Source organism: Urocitellus parryii (assembly GCF_045843805.1).
Source record: "Urocitellus parryii isolate mUroPar1 chromosome 10 unlocalized genomic scaffold, mUroPar1.hap1 SUPER_10_unloc_2, whole genome shotgun sequence".
NCBI lineage: Eukaryota > Metazoa > Chordata > Mammalia > Rodentia > Sciuridae > Urocitellus > Urocitellus parryii.
In genome coordinates, this window is record NW_027551755.1 from 892,945 (window position 1) to 910,391 (window position 17,447).

The following is a 17,447-nucleotide window of genomic DNA, read 5'->3' on the forward strand; positions in this document are numbered from 1 at the left end:
TCACAGCAGCAAAAAAAAATTTACTGAAACAGATAGTAAATACTTAGGCTTTGTTGGTGACAATGGTCTTTGTCATAACTACTTTGCCATGAAAGGGCAAAAACAGATAATACAAAAACATTTCTGAAAAGTTTATGCCTGTATTAGGACCTAAAGCCCAAGACATGGTCCCCACTTATGTTAGGAACGATCACTCAACTATTGCACACTATCATCTTGACACCCATTTGCTGACTCATCTGCTCTCCTACAATGTCATAAACTTACCAAGAGCCCAGCATCAGCTCCTGCTGCTGACAGCTCTAGCACCAGCAGTGCTGTCAGTACCTCAGCCTTTGTGACAGCCCCAGCTGTTGTAGGACCAGTTGAGAGCTCCATTCCTGCCACCTTGAAGATTTTCTTCTAATGCCTACTGAGCAAGCACTGGAATAGTGAAAAACATTTCATAAATGAGTAATCCCACTTTTCCAATGTATATTTGCTATGGATGTTAATAAAATTCAAATCTAAATATATATAGGATGACTTCAAAGGCAGGAGAAGAAGAATATATTCTTCTTTAACATCCCTCTCCAAACTACTCACTTTTTCTCCCCATTTTTCCTCCCTCCCCAACTTACCAAGTAGCCTTCCATAGCCACAGGCTTTTTATATCTTGATTGACTGTCTGAAAAAGTAATTGGAGTATAAATAGAAACAGAAATTCATTTATTTCTGTGGTTCCTTTTAGTTTAAACCAAATTAATTGGTCCTATCCATTATAGATTAATTCTGACATCCAAGAACAACAAAAAAAAAAACATTTTATAAAGATTATAGTCATATTCTTAAATATCTAAAACTAACATTTTTCTTTCTACTTCATAGAAAACTAAATTTGTAATTTAAAAATGCACCTTAATTAAAATATAGAGATGATAAATTTTATGTTATATGTTTCTTATAACAATGAAACACTATACAAAAAGTCAATAATAATGCAAAATGGTGATAAACATAATAATTTATTTGTAGATGCTATTAAATTCTTATTAAAATGTATGTGTTAGTAATTTTGGCTGTTCTCTTTCTTCTGGAAGGTATATTTTGAGCACAAGGTATAGATATGCATTTCTCTGCATAATAAGGAAGTCTGTACTTAGTAAAACATAGTTACATAAAAAGCTGGAATTGTAGTCAACACCCCAAAAATTCATTGGCCTTGATGTTCACATAGTAACAAGAATATGACATTATTGGTAGAATGAAGATGGTATGTGGGAATCAAGGAGGTATATAGGGGAATCCTGTGTAGGCCCAGATATAACAGTCATTTAATCATAATTCCAAAGTTTTCTGAGCTGAAATGATCTTGGAAATTACCAAATCCAGCCCTGGTGTTTTTCAGGGAGTTGGCTCTGCATGTATTGCTGTGGTGGGACAAGCAGGGTCAGGCATCTGTGTCTTAACAAGAGCTCTCAGGAGAATCTGATGCATATACCACTGACTCAACCAGGGAAGTAAAGTGACTTCTGAGTAGAGTGTCTCAGAAATGGCACAGGAGTTACATCCCCAAACCTTTGGTCTCTATTCTAACTATGACCCAAAGCCCCCAGCTGAGACTCCTGAGGTTTTACAATTTCACTAGAGAAGTATCACTAACTTCCAACATCATCAATAACCTATACCATCATAGATTTTTGTCCCCTAGAAATAACACAGGTTATTACAACACATTTTAGATTTCATATTTTAATACAGCATTAATATATATCTGTTATTTATTATAGAATGGCAGATCATGGACTCATCATCTATTAAAACTAGAGGTCTACTAACCTCCCATGCATTTTGAAGGTGAGAAAACTCATATTAGAGATATTATTAACTTTCTAAGCATTTCAGTAATTTAATTTTACTTTTCAGATCAATAAATTTGACTGGACTTCTTTACTGTTTGATGAGATGAGCTAATATAACAGGTCAGTTGTTTTGGCTTGGGTTCTTTCATGTGTAATTCAGTTTGTTGTGATTTTTGTGAATATTTTCTACTAAAAATATTTTTTTTCTGAACAACAGTATGCAGGCTACTGAGCAAAGGCAAAAATATCTGCATTGGTGAAATAAATTATGGTGTTCCTTTTTAATATTAGGGTAATTCATGGTAAATTAAAGGGGATTTTAAAAATCTTTTTTTTTAAGAAGTAACAATTTTAGGTAGGTAATTGCAAGAAGGATAGTAGTTATACAAGCCAAAGCCAGGTGATTCTTCCACAAGCTCCACGGAGATGGATCAATGCCTTGGAGTGTCAAGTATTCTTCACCAGTACATCTAAAATTCAACACAAAATTTCTGATTACATTTGTAGCATCTGTCAAGGTTTACTCAATATATTCACTATTTCTTTCTTAGAAGCCAATAAGTAACCAAATCGTATGAAATCATCACTACATATATAATATTTATCATGGAGTGCTTAAAATTTTTCTCAATACTGTGCTAAGCACCTTGCACCTAATAAGTTAAGGAATTCCTAAAATAACCCAAGGGGTATAGGTATTACACACAGTTCAAAGAGGAGGATTCATTAATAAGGATTAATGAAGTTGGCCAAGTTTACAGTCACACAATGAACCAAGTTCTAGTCTCCTCAGATTCATTCCATTTCAAATTTATAATGCTACTCTTCTCAAAGGAAGTATTGATGAAGGAACTTTTCACCACTCCTAGTGGGTAAAAGCTCAGCTTTAACTGATGACACCTATAGACCCTACTGAGAGCATCAAAAGTTCCTTCTGGTTTGGCTCACCCACAGAATAGTTATCCAATAAACTCAGGCAAGAATTCTACAACTACAGATAGAGGAAACAAATGCTTCTAGGCAGTCAGGATCTGTCAGCTCTTGTACCATGATGGTAATAATCATCACAGACACTCCACTACAGAAAGATACCCAGGAATCAGACTTAGGTAGCACCTGAAACAAGATGGAGCATTCTTGCCACATGGTAGAAAAGTGGCTCTTAATAAAAAACACCTTGTGCAGTCATAATTATTGCCTGCTGCCATTCTTGTGCATCTCTTGGAATTCAGCCATTTCTAAAATATCCTTGACCTCTCTGTGCTATTAGAGGAGCTTCTTATTTTCTCTTATGTGAAGGATCCTTCTGTGAGCATGAAGGCTGTGGTAGCTTCTCCTTATGTGGTCTAATGTTTCCCGTCCATTTCATCCTGACTAATAGCCTGGCACTAACTTTTTGTCACAGAGACTATGCCCATCTCAAAACAAAAAGAGTGGGTAAGGAAAACTCCTCTTAGTAGAGGCTTTATCAATCATTAACAATAGGGTTTGCGTTTTTACAAAGACTTAATTCTATATATTTGAAAAATCTAGGAGAGATTGAACATGCCAGATTCTCTTTTCCCTTGGTAATTTATCTGTTAAAGTCAAAGATAACAGCAATCATAGAAAACAAAAGTAGTATTAAAAATTAAAAATGAGATCTTCTAAATTGATTGAAATTTGCACTTCAGTTTTAAAGACATTATGCAAAAATAGATTTTCTTGTCAACAAACTGAAATATGTATTTCTTTCTCTAGTGGATATAGCCTTTGATAAGGAGTATACTGAGTCAATGTATAGACACACACACACACACACAACTATGCAGACTTTGATTTCCCATAAGTGTGAACAAAGAGAAGGGCCAGAATCTCAACAAAGCAACGTTAACCACTTTTATGCTACTGCTGCTCTTTGAGCTATTACTAATCTCCAAGGGATGGGCTCACTGGTAGCATAGAATCCAAGTGATCAGAGACTATGATCCTTCACTAAACTCTGAAAGCAATTAATTTCAAAATCAATAGTTCTGAAAAAAATAAGAACTGAATCCCACAACTAAAACATCAGAACAATTTCTCAAAAGTCTCAAAACAAATATGTCTCCACATTAAACTTAAACACAATTTTATGTTCAATACAGAAATTGTATGGGTGTTCATCTATATTACTGTACAAGAACTCATATTTCAAGTGATACAACTTAGAATCAGGAAGTTTTGTTAGCCTTGAAAGGACTCAAATCAGCTTTAAACCTGGGGGCCTTTCTTAATCACATCATAGGAGTAATCAAACCCTTTGTGACATTGAACACAAACTTACATCACATAGGTGGAACAGCCACTGCTTTTTGTTGTATTGAGTCCTGGACAGAAGTTTTGTCCCAAAAATTCATTATACTGCAAAGCCTACAACAAGGGGGAACAGAAGTGAAACAGACCTGGATTCCAAAAGTTTCCCAGAAATTATCCCAATGATGTGAATTCTAATCTTAATTTTGTATTTACAGCATGTAAAAGTCTCATATTCACAGTCTATTTCCCACAAAATACCTTATTTTCCCTGGAAATCAAGAGGCCTAAGCTTGGGATGTTGCTTCCCATTGGCCAAGAAGTTATTACATCATCTCTTCCCAATTTTATAGTCCCATAAACACTACAACTAAAATAATACAGTGGTGATCAAAGGTAATGTTGATTTATGATAATTATGTTTTCCTCAAAACTAGTTGTAATTATGTGAGTTAGAAATTTGGTTATACATGGATGGACAGTAACTTTGGAGTTGATTGGCTTGCTAAAGCCAATACAGTTAAGAGTGTATTATGGTCTTATTTTTGCTTCTTCTACTTTCCCTAATTTCTCTACAACCTTCATCTTCCTCAAACAATGAGGTGATTGGGGAAAATCCCATGTGACTCCTGGAGTTTGTACTAACTGAGGCTAATAGGAGATTTTCAGTCATAAAAGGTAACTCCTGGATAGGACTCCTTCACTGCTCATGGTCAAAGCAATATGGATAGGCATTGTTTTTGTTGCATCCAGCTTGAGAATACATTTCCTATGACAGATGAGGACAACTTACCATATAACCATAGTGAGGGATACTTAAGTACTGAATCCATGACAGCCAAGGGGAAAAGTTTCCAAAATCCAGTGAAAAATTTATCAAAATCTACAAAAAAAAAAAAAGCAAAAACCATGAATCGGAACAAGACCAGTAATTTTATGAGAAATTCTAGATAAGTCTCTCCAAGAACTCTAGAATTTTCTATACACTTCTGCTAGGACCAACTCTTTCTTAAAATTTCTTCAACTTATTCTAGACAGTAAGCTTCATCCTTCATCCCTTGCATATCTATACCTCCACACAGCTAAGATAGTTTATGTATTAAAAAAAGGACAATATACCTATGCCGCAGTCTGGCTGGACAGAAAATCACGAGCCACTCAAGCAGGAACAAACTTTATTTTTTTAAAACTGCCGCCAATGCCCTGTACTGCCTGGGAAGATTGCTGACCCACTCCCGCAGCAATCTCCTGGAACCCCAGAGGAAGTTCCTCCCCTGGAATTCCCTCCTACTGCACTTCCCCAACCAATGGGAAGTCTCCAGGAGTCCTGTAGCAGGCCCAGGTGAACAGCAGGAGTCAAATATCCACATGAATGCAAATCTTAACATAATCATATCATCTCAATGGCTAGCTGTCGTCACCTTTCAACCAAAAATGCCATGCATCATATTACTTGGCTGTGGCTCTTAGCATACCTATAGTCTGTATTATACATTAATTTATTTGGGAGATTCAGGACAATATTATCTATATTATATTTTCCACTTATTTGGAAGATTTGTAATTATCAAGACTAAGTCCTCTAATTTTTCTATAACTGCACATAAAATAATACCAAGAAGTACAGTTATCCTTTGGTAGCCCAACGGTATTGGTTCAGGATATCTAGTCCACAGATACCAAAAATCTGCAGATGCTCAAGTCCCTTATTTTTAAAATGGCATAATATTTTCATGTAACCCACATACATTCTTTATGCATAAATAAAAATATAATGTGTTTTAAAAATCATTTTAATATTTCTTGATGCCTAATACAACATAAATACTATGCAAATAGTTCATATGAGTAGAGCAAAATGACAAAGAAATAAGCACATATACTCATTGTAGACATAATCTTTGCTTTGCATAGTATTGATCTGCAGTTGGTTGGATCTTTGAATGTGGATCCCACGGACATGAAGAGCTGATTTTACTGACTATTCAAATTATACTAAATCATATGTACCCAGTAAGGAACCTGACAGTCTAAGAACAATCCTAAGCATCACATGCCCTTTTCTACTTTCATACAACAGGTAATTTGTTATTCACAAGGGTCGAGACTATATATTCATTACATTAGGAATCATCTGGAGCTCAGAAAGGAGGCCTTAGAAAACCCAAACCCTAGACCTGATAAACAACATAGTGTGGTGAAATACAGCAGGAAACATAGTCAATCCCTCCATTTAAAGCTACCAGAAAGTAGTGTGGCAATGAAGATGCCAGGAAGGACTGCTGGAGACACACAAGAGACAGCTGTGAGGTGCACATAATTCTTGTCCTAACTGGCGTGAGGTACCCTGGGATATTCGGAGCAATGACAATGCTGTGGTTTTGTCTGCATGTGTTAAAACTGGACCTAACCAACTGCTTAGTATATAAGTCAGCATCTCCAAGTAAAATGTGATCCTGGGACTGATTTTTAAATTTCTACGTAGAAAACCTTACATAATAATTAATCATATCTTTTATTTGTTGTATGACAATGTAGAAACTATAAACAAGACATTGCTTTTTCAGTAATATACATTGATTTTTGCCAAATTTATACATGAAAGAATTAAACTTTGGCAAGAGCTTATGCTAATTATGTATCTTTGAAAGACAACTCCTCCTACTGTAGAAGAAAGGATGTGTGTATTAATAGGAGAACCACTCCTATTTGATGTCATTGTGTGGCAAAGGTTAGTAACTAGTTTCTGCTGATTCATCATTGTGAGTGCAAAATTTAAGGCATAAAAGATTAAAACTAAGGAATCATTAAAAGCAAAAGTAAGCAGAAAAATATTGATATAAAAAGCATCAGGAACCCATTAATAGGGTGACCTTGTACTATAAGTTTGGGATTTCCAGTGTTTTTATAAGTGCCAGGAGGAAAGTGGTACATTCTCTAATATAAACAGGATCTTAGTCCATGGCCTCCTGAAAGCATCTTAGGTCTATGCCCAGAATCCTCAAAGCAGGTTTTAAAGGACAGGTGAAAGAGTGGGAAGGAACAAGGGGAAAAATTCCCTCTCAGACAATCACAGTTCACACTCACCATCATCAATAGAAAATATAGTCCTAGAATTGTTGCTGTGAAAAAAATACTGTGAACTCCAATAGCAAGGATCAGGGAACCAGTTGAATAAGACACCATCAAAATGGTAAGCATCGTTATGAAGAAAGCCTTCACCCCTGGTTTCAATCCTTTGAAAGAAAAGAAAGGGTCAGTCTACCTGCCTAGGTTCCCATGTATTTGACACTTTTGTGTGTGTATGTGTGTGTGTGTGTGTGTGTGTGTGTGTGTGTGTGTGTGTTTGTGTGTATATACACCCGTGCACAAATGACAGCATAATACTCCGAAAAATAATAGTATCAAGATGAAAAGTTGTCATCCAAGACCAAAATACCCAGGGACATTAATTGCATCGTTCACCACTGTATAATGTTACCACACAGATTTATTACACTTTCTACCAAAGCATTTTCCCATATAACACTGATGTTGCCCTATGTGTAATTTTGACCAATTCAGAATTGGTGAGGTGGACACAGGCAACATATCTAGCCAAATTATACTGCCTTCTCCTATTAAAGAAAATTCATCAACAGCACATCCATGTACCCAGAGATCTCTACATTACTCACTGTCTGCTATAATGCATTTGTCAGAAAAAAAAAAAAAACCTGGGATCACAATTCTATAACAATATATATGGGAAGGAAAGAGAAAGAATCCATACGCTGAATCCCCCTAGACAAATCCTATTAATCTGATTCAGACTGGAGCCAAATGAAGTTTCTTCAACCACTTTATGAACTCTAATGAGTTAATGCTCACCATCAGTCTTACAATGTTGCAATTGCTGCAGGAACACCAATCAGGACTGTGGGGGAGGGGTTAGATTACATAATTAATTTTTTATGAAACAACTTTTATTTCTAAACTGGAAGGTTTACACTTTCTCAGTGGTTCTTACTCTGCAGTGTATTGTCAAAAATAGATATTTTTGTGATGTGTGTATGTGTGCATGTGAGTGCATGAGAGAGAGAAAGAAATACATTTACATTCTTACAGCATGAGCCTGGGAAGAAGTCTGAGCATAATGCACGAATGAATGTGTCTATGGTCATTAAACAAGTATTCTTGTTAAATCCCTGAATCCAAAAGTCATCATCTTTCTTTAAATAGGGAAAAGGAGAAGGAGAATAAATATGTGTATGTGTGTGTGTGTGTGTGTGTGCACGCACGTGCACATGTGCGCATATGTGTATGTGTGTATGTTGATTTTTTAGCTCTCTCTTTGTATCTCTAATACGTATTTATTGTTTTTCCATTTATATTTTATCTTTATGTAGAGGTATACATACAGAGACACAGAGAAAAATTGAAAAGCAATAAATATCCCATTATCTCCAGCATAGTCTCAAATATGAAGGAATTCTTTCGATGTTTTTGTATGAATCACAGCATTTTACTGACATAAAATGTATTTATAGCTTTGAAAGTCCAGTTGAGTCCAGTACAGTGCCATACACCTGTTATCCCAGGAATTGGGTTGACTGAGAAAGGAGGAATCCAAGCTTAAGGCAAGCCTGAGCAAATTAGCAAAACCCTATCTCAAAATAGAAGTGTAAAATAGGGCTGGAGATGTAACTCAATGGTAGACCATTTGTATAGCATGTGAGTGACTCCAGGTTCAATCCTCAGTACTGCACACACACACAAGTAACAAATAAAAATAAAGAATTTGTGTAGAACAGTATTGACAACTGAACTATCATTTTAGAAAGTGAGGAATGAATACTTGCTCTCCTGGCTTATGACTTGATCTTTCGTTTTGGAAACCATAAATATGTTTACAAAGCAAAATTAGTTTCCTTTCATTTGTAAGACTACGGACACATCCTCTTTATCTTGTTACTTACCTAACATGAAGTATACTGTACAAATAAATAGAATAATTGTTAACAAACTCCTGGGTAGAAAATCAGATAACAGTTTTCCAAAGAAGTAAGAAGACACTCTGTAGTATCCACTGATGTACTCTTGTCTGCAGAACAAAAACACATACCATACATCCCAGATTAGTCCAGGAAGGCACAGCCCAGAGGAGACTCTGCTGTGCAGACTCCTGCTTTCACCAGGTCTGACACTGCAGATGTCCAAGGTTTGTAGGCTGACCCCCACCTCCACATCATTCTCCACTTCAGGTGCAGCCTCCCTGGAGCATCAGCCCACCAAGGCTGTTGCCGGGATCCTCTCATGACAGCACTCCTCCTGTGCTGCCCACTCTGGCCCACATCATCCCTCCAGGGACACAGTCTGCATCTCCTCACTTTCCTCAGAGGCTATATTTCTCCTCTGAGCTGCGCTCTGCTTGAAGAGCAAAATGTTGGGCTAATCTCAGTGATAACAGAGGCTTTTCTTCTCCCCACTTATGATTGTGACAAAGGTGGCTTTATTATTCTTCAAGGCCCAATAAGCAGGTGCAGTTTCCTAAACTCCTTTTACTTTATTTAATTTTAATTTTAATTTTTTTAGTTGTAGTTGGACACATTACCTTTATTTTATTTATTCATTTTTATGTGGTGCTGAGGATGGAACCCAGGGCCTCGCATGTGCTAGAAGAGTGCTCTAGCGCTGAGCTACAATCCCAGCCCTCTCCTTTTACTTTTGCTACTCTCATAATAAAAAAAGAAGAAAAAATACTTTTTCCTTCAGTGATCATGTCTTTCAACAATACACCCTTTCAGATACTAAATCCTCATCTTTCCTCTTCTTCACATGGATTTCCTGTATTTTCAAACTGTTCCACCATTGTCTTCATTCCTTCCCTCTCTGATGATTGCTATCCTTGGTGCATATGTAAGCACAGGCAAATCTCCTTTATATTTGAAAATCTCAAGAGAAAAACTGAACCTTTTCTTCTTTTCCTTTGATTTATTCCATTCTTAAATCTACTGAAGGCTGCACACCTTCAATTATTTGTCAGCTTTATCTACTACTGCTAATTTGCTGATTAACCCACCACTACAATTCTACCTAGCTCCTCAAAATGTTCTTGCTAGAGTCATCTTGATTTGTTTTTTTCTAGAAACAAAAAGATAATTTCAGCCCCTCTATTACTTGCTTTCTCTGCAGCACTGGAATTTGCTGACTACACCTCACCCCAAAACTCACTCTTCCTTTGGCAGGAGGCCCCATACACTTGACTTTCTACCCTGTTCATTTCTTTTAGTTAATACTGGTTATCTCTGCACATACTTTGAAAGCTCATACTGTACATAATAGGTATATATGACTTGTATTCATCCTTTAAACAAATCAACATATGAAAGAAAAGAAAAATACTGATATTCTCCCAATCAGATCCTTGGTCCAATTATGGATATCACCAATTTAGTCATCAGACAACAAGCTCCTTCCTAAAATAGAGATCTACTCACATAAAGAGCTTCTTCTCAAGTGCAAAGGTCTCCTTTGCTGACAGGTTGGGTAAACACTGAAAGCCAATTAGCAGACAGAGTGTCCAGGTCCTGCCAGGACAGAACAGAAACAAAAGAACCATAGTTTTTTTTTTTCCATAAAAAAAAGAAAGAAAGGAAGAAGAAAAAAATTACTATTCTGGTTAAAAGAGAGAGGAAGAATGACCCCATGAGGTCTCTCCCAGTGTAGGGTATAGAAATTCTGTGTGGGAAGACAAAAAAAAAAAAAAAAAACATTCTGGGGTTGGATATTGGCTATAGTTGCACAATGAGCAGGTGCTTGATGCACTGAACAGTAACTGTACATTCAAAAAGGGTTAAAAGGGTAAAATTTATGATGTATACAGTTCAACAATAAATAGATACAAATATATATGAAACATAAAATTAATTTTCCACTCATTTTTCAATGCATGAACACATCCTACCCACAATGAATATAATGTTTACTCAATACTTATATTCAAAAAATATGAAATGGATTTTTCCAAGCTTGAAAAAAATAACAGCATTGATTAAAATTTACTTACCTTATCTGGATTTCGGTGCAATCATTTTTTAGGTGAAGGAGAATAGAACTTGTAACAAGTCCACCTATGATTGTGGTAATGATCTTTTTAAAAAAGGAAAATGAAAAAGATAAAGGAAATAGTTTCAATTAGAAGTGAAAAATGTACACCATTTATGATAAAATATACAGCTTCATAATCAGATTTCACCACTGAGATAAACAATTTACATGGCTTGGCCAAAGTCTCAGAGAGAATCAGAATACAGTGCACACTATTACACTACTTTCTAAATTAAGTTGAACACTAACCTGTTTTTGTTAAATTGAGAGAATAACAGAGCAGATTATTGGAATGGCCAAGACTCCTCTCAGTGTCTACCAAGTATTCCCAGTTCAGGGCCCAGTTCAGGAGCAGGACCTATGAATGTCCTACAACATAGTAGCAAGGCAATGCAGGCACCTGGCAAAGTTGATCTGGGAACAAATTAAAGACCATGCAGCTAAGAGGGATGACTTCAACTGAGCTCTCAACTCTTCTGCCAGAAAACATGCACATTTTCCACCTGCCCATTTCCCATAATCAGGATTACATCCAGGATCTCACATATGCAAGGCAAATATGCTCATACTGAGCCACATCCCCAGCACTTTTTGTTTTGCATAGGGTCTTGCTACATTCCCAGGTTTGTCTCTAACTTGTGATCCTCCTACCTCAGCCTCCTGAGTAGCTGGGAATACAGGCATATACCAACATATTAGGCAACTATTTTATACTTTAAGAAGTTTCAAGTGAAAATTCTTACATTAGAAATAAGAAAAAGAAAAAAATACTCATAATTCTTAAGTAGACTATATCAGAACCCAATTGCTCCCACATAAGAATCTCACAGCAAAATGAAAAGAATCTTTCAGATTACCCTCTCTATAGAGGTCCTGTAATTAGGCAGCAAGTTTTTGAATGAACGCCAGGAAATCCATCTGAGTTGGTGACAGAAGGAGGTGACATAGGTGGTTTCCATGAAGGCTGGTCTCCTCTTCTTAAGACCACCTGAGAGTTCTTCTAATTCAGCTTTTGTGTCTTTGTACAGGGAGGAGATAGCATAAAACTCAGCTAATGTTTTTATAACTGTTTTTTCTCTCTTAGGACGTTCTTCATTGTGGCTGACTTTAGAAGAAAAATAGATAAAGAAGGGAAATATTATTAGCAGACAAGAACTGACTTAACCCAATTTTCTGTGACTCATTTATGAGATAACAATTTTATTCTAAAGCTATCATGAGTGTTGTCATTGATGTAAACATTAGTAAACACAGCTAATTGGCCAGATTCTGCCATAATCATATGGATAGAAAAAACTCACTCGACCTTTCCCTAACAATTTGGATCTCAGTTCTTGAAATAGACTTCTTACCACAAAGAGTTATATTTCTTAGTATAAAAACCTTGTCCTTATTTTCTACTAGGAGAAAATACATAAAGTACCAATTTTTATTATAAAAGTACAATAAATAATAAGCAAAATTATTTTTAGTGAATTTTCCTCTTACAATAACAGCATCATATAATTGCTCATTCATAAATTGAATATAAAACACAGCACTCATTGACAATAAAGTCTATCTATTGGCTGGCATCAGAACATGGCATAAACGTGAATTCACAAAGCTAAGTTTTAATGAGCCACCACATTGCTAAGCTTTGGTCAAACCAATTAGGCAAATATCTGTGAATCTAAAAGATTCACATACCTTCATGGTCTTCTTCCTCTCTGTTTAATACCACAGCAGAGGAAATTCCATAAATGACGTCCAGGAAAAAGTCAGCAGGGTCATTGTGGGGCTCACAGGAATAACCTGTAAAAGGAGACAACCCAAGAACTCAGCATGATGGTCTTGGAATGTAAACAGGTCTCATTTCCAGATGGTGATGGAGGTGAGGCTAGGGAAGACAGAATCTTAAAATTTCTCCCTCCTCTTCTTGCTCTCTTCTCACCTCACAAATTTGTACTTTCTTTCATCCTATTCATTCATGCAGACTTTCAACAATATTCTATCTGCCAGCAATACATGTGTGGGTATCATAAATCATGAAACTCGAACAGAACAGCTATCAATATGCTCTGGTGCTTCCCAGTACTAAGCTTAGTACTTCCCAGTGAACTTAGTACTTCCCAGTACTAAACTTTAGTACTTCCCAGTACTAAAACTAGGTCCAGAAAAAAAGTATTAAAGGCCTGGGTACAGTATGTTTTTGAGTTCACGTAGGGACTGCCGAAACTTCCCTGTGCATGCAGCCATGACTGCTTCTCTGCCTACTGAATTTGGAGGTGCAAATGATCACCTCACATGCTGCCATATTCCAAATATGGAGCAGCATTCTTGAGAACATGACCAGCAGGTTATACCTGAACTACCACCTCAGCTTCTTTTGGCACAATCATCTGAAGAGAGCCTGAAGTCTGACTCTCAAATTCATCTCCACTGGACTCTCCAGACTCATACATGCTTGGTTAGATTTATTTTATTTTATTTTTCAAATAGTTTGTTAGTTGTTGATGGACTTTTATTTTATTTATTTATTTACTTATGATGCTGAGAATTGAACTCCGTGCCTAACACACTCTACCACTGAGCCACAACCTAAGCCCAGGTTATATTTAAATGACAGAGATTAAAATAAACAAAAAAAAATAGCTAGTGAGTATTCACTACTGCATTTGGAGTCATGGAGAAACACGTATGATCATCTCCACATGTCTTTAAGTAGATTTTTGGAGCCATTTTTAAAAAAACACATAATTCAATATGAAATAGAACCAGGAAGCTCAGAAACATTGGTTCATTAAAAATGAATTTAGAACCACACATTCTATTGACTATTATTCACACCCATTCAATTCATAAATCTTAAATATAATGTTCCTAGAAAGTGGTGTAGCATCTTCATGAGCCCTTATCAAGGCAGAGCAAGATCACTGCCAAGTCAACATAGATAAACCACAATTGATTCTATGATCAAGAAGAAAGTAATACTGGTACTTTCCAAAAATATTGAAATGACAGAATAACTAGATGACAGTACAACCAGTTAAATAATGAACTTTCAGGAAAAGAGCACTGTAACGGTTTGGATTTGAAGTATCTCCTTCCCCAGATTCATATGTTTAGAACTTGGTCCCCAATGTAGCAATGTTGGGAGGTGGGATTTTTAGAAAATGATTGGCTCATGAGGACTATAATCTCCTTAGTGAATTAATACATGTGATTAATTAAAAATATGAATAAATTACTGGGAGATGGGACCTAGATGGAGGAAGTTGGTGAGTGGGGCCATCTCCTTAAAGGTTTTATGTTTCCCTTGCCATCCCCCCCTCTCATTCTACTTCCTGGATGTCTTGAGCTAAGCAGCTTTCCTGTGCCATGTCCTTCTGCCATGAGGTTCTGCCTTATCACAGTCCCAAAGTAATGGAGCCAACTGAAGGTGAATTGAAACCTCTGGAATCATTAGTCAAAATAAATCTTTCCTCATCAAAGTTTATTTTCTCATGTATTTATCACAGTGATGAAAAGTCGACTATCAGAAAATATGTACCAAGAATAGGAGTCATTGCTATGACTGTGCCTACCCATGTGGTTAAGAAGCCTTTGGAAGTGATTTGCAGGAGATATCTGGAAAGGTTTGGTGATGACAGCTACAGAAGCCTTAAGATATTTTAAACAGAGCTTATTGAACAATTCTGGTGGGAGGTCAGAAGACCAGAATGCCCATAGGAATGCAGACAGTAAAGATTACATTCATGAGTTTCAGATGGAAGTGAGGACTCTTTGGGGAACCAGACTGGAGGCCATTAGTAATACATCCTGGAAAAGAACATATGTACACTTTTCCATGTCCTTAGGCTTTGTATGAAGTTGAATTTAAATGTGATGGACTAATTAATCTGGTGGAGGAAATTTCAGTGCAGCACAGCATTTTGATCTGTTTGACCATCTTTATAATAAAAAATCAGGACTAAATATCAGAGCAGAAAGATTTTGAAAATTTTGTAGTTTGGCCAGAATTTAGCATGACTAAAAGCAAAACAAGTATTTCTCATAGAGACAATAGGAGAGATGCCTTGAGGGCATTCAGGAATTGACCAACCTGCATAACAGGCTCAAGTGTGTAAAAATGAAAACATGTTGACAGACTTTAAGAAGAGTCCTTAGCACAGGGGTGCCTAAGAAGGTCTTTCCCTAGGATTCCTTTCACCCTGTGTTATGGTTTGGATGTGAGGTGTCCCCCAAAGGCTCACATGTGAGATAATGCAACAAGATTCAGAGGAGAAATATTGGGTTGTAAGAGTGTTAACTCAATCAGTGATAGGGATTAACTGAGAGTAAGTGAAGTGGTAGGGAGTTGCTGGAAGAGGTGGGAACTGGAGGCGTGGCTTTTCTATCTGGCACGTGAAGACCTGTATCCACTTACTGATCATCATGTGAACTGGTTCCCTCTGCCACACTCTTCTGATTTTCTGCCTCATCTTGAGCCCGGAGGAAAGGAGTCTGCTGTCTATCCATTGAGACCTCTGAAACTGTGAGTCCAAAATAATCTTTTCCTCCTCTACAATTGTGCTGATTAGGTCTTTTAGTTGCAGTGGTGAAAAAGCTAACTAAAACACCCTGCTTAGCTGCACATGCATTCAGAACTGCTGCTACCATGGTTCAAGAGGTCCAGAAGAGAGCTGTGGCTAGCTGTACAGTTTGCTATCATCCACATGATGCTGGTTTTGCAGGAATGCAGGATGCTAGAGTTAGAGGAGTCTCTCAGACTTCAACAGAGAGTTCAAATGAAAGCCTGAGAGCCAGATAGTGTGTTTCAGAGTTGGAATCCTGAAGGTGAACCCTGAGAAGACAAAGTGTGAAACTTTGAGAGTGAAGCAAATGATGCAGTGGAATTCCAGGAATTAAGAGATCCCTAGAATGTAGAATGTCTCCCAAGGAAAGCTGCAGACTAGGAGCAGAACCAGAAGAAGGAGCCATAGGGGTTACAACCAGTAAGGACAGAGGAGGAGGGGCTTCCCCAGCCCTAAGAGCCCAGATCTTGCTACCATTGCCTCAGAAGCTAAACGTGGACCTACAGAATTTAATGTTTTCACTGCTTTGGTCCAATCCCTTCATTCTATGTGCCTATTTCACCCTTTTAGAATGGGAAGGTTTACTCTGTCATTATATGTTGGAAGCATAGAACATTTTTTTAATATAAGAGTGTACAGCTAAGGTTTTGTCTTGAATCTTAGAGGAGATATTGAAATTAGACTTTTGAGACCTGGTAGAACTGTTAAGGCTATGGGGATTCTTGGGACTGAATGCATTTTGCATTATGAGATAGGCATGAGTTTCTTGGGACCAGGGTAGAAATTTATGGTTGGCATATGAAGTGTCCCACAAAGATTCCTGTGTACAAGGCTTGGTCCTCAGTGGAAAAATGTCCAAAGGTGGGGCTTTTAAGAAACAATTGGATATAAAAGTTCTAACTTCATGTGGATTAATCCATTTGATGTATTAATAATTCCAATTACTCCTCCTGGGAGGTGGGACCTAGTTGGAGGAAATAGGTCACTGGGAGCATGCCATGGAACAATTTGAAATTACATTCCCTTCCCCTCCCCTCCCCACCTCTCCCCTCCTCTCTGGTCATCATTATCCCCCCCTCCTCCTCCCCCTCCTCCTCTTCCTCCTCCTCCTCCTCCTCCCCCTCTTCCCTCTCCCTCTCCCTCTCCCTCTCCCTCTCCTTCTCCTTCTCCCTCTCCCTTTCTCTCTCCCTCTTCCTCTCCCTCTCCCTCTCCCTTCCTCTCTCTCCCTCTTTCTCTCTCCCTTTCTGCTTCCTAGCAGCCATGAACTGAGCAACTTTCCTCTACCATATTCTTCCTCATGAGATTCTTCCTTGTCTCAGCTCAGGTCCAAAGCAATGGAGCCGGCTGACCATAGACAGAAGTCTCTGAAACTGTGAGCCAAAATAAATTATCTTTTTATAAGTTGTTTTTCTCAGGTGTTTTGTCACAATAGAAATCTGACTACCAATCAATAACTGAGAATCATATCAGACAGGTCCAGTAAAAATACTCAGATGCACACACACATGCATACTCAGATAGGAGAGGAAAAAGAAAGAGACCTAAAAAACAAACAAGCACTGCCAAAATGAAGAAAAATTCTGGCACCAAAGTAACCAAAGATGTTTTAGGGAGGTGGAATTCCAGGTACCTCTATATTATCAAACAGCACTCCTGTGGACTTCTCTGCTCTCTCCCAAAATAGGAT

The 17,447-nt window shown here is 37.4% G+C and overlaps 1 protein-coding gene across 1 annotated transcript in view; it reads right to left on the reverse strand.

The window, feature by feature from the left end:
- Positions 1–2,160: 2,160 nt before the first annotated feature.
- Positions 2,161–17,447, reverse strand: part of LOC144251235 (broad substrate specificity ATP-binding cassette transporter ABCG2-like) — a 29,250-nt gene continuing 13,963 nt past the window's right edge. The window contains 9 exon segments of the mRNA XM_077794265.1: positions 2,161–2,311; positions 4,147–4,232; positions 4,909–4,998; positions 7,203–7,351; positions 9,074–9,198; positions 10,595–10,684; positions 11,164–11,246; positions 12,062–12,309; positions 12,894–12,998. Coding sequence (XP_077650391.1) covers positions 2,161–2,311; positions 4,147–4,232; positions 4,909–4,998; positions 7,203–7,351; positions 9,074–9,198; positions 10,595–10,684; positions 11,164–11,246; positions 12,062–12,309; positions 12,894–12,998 — 1,127 coding nt within the window.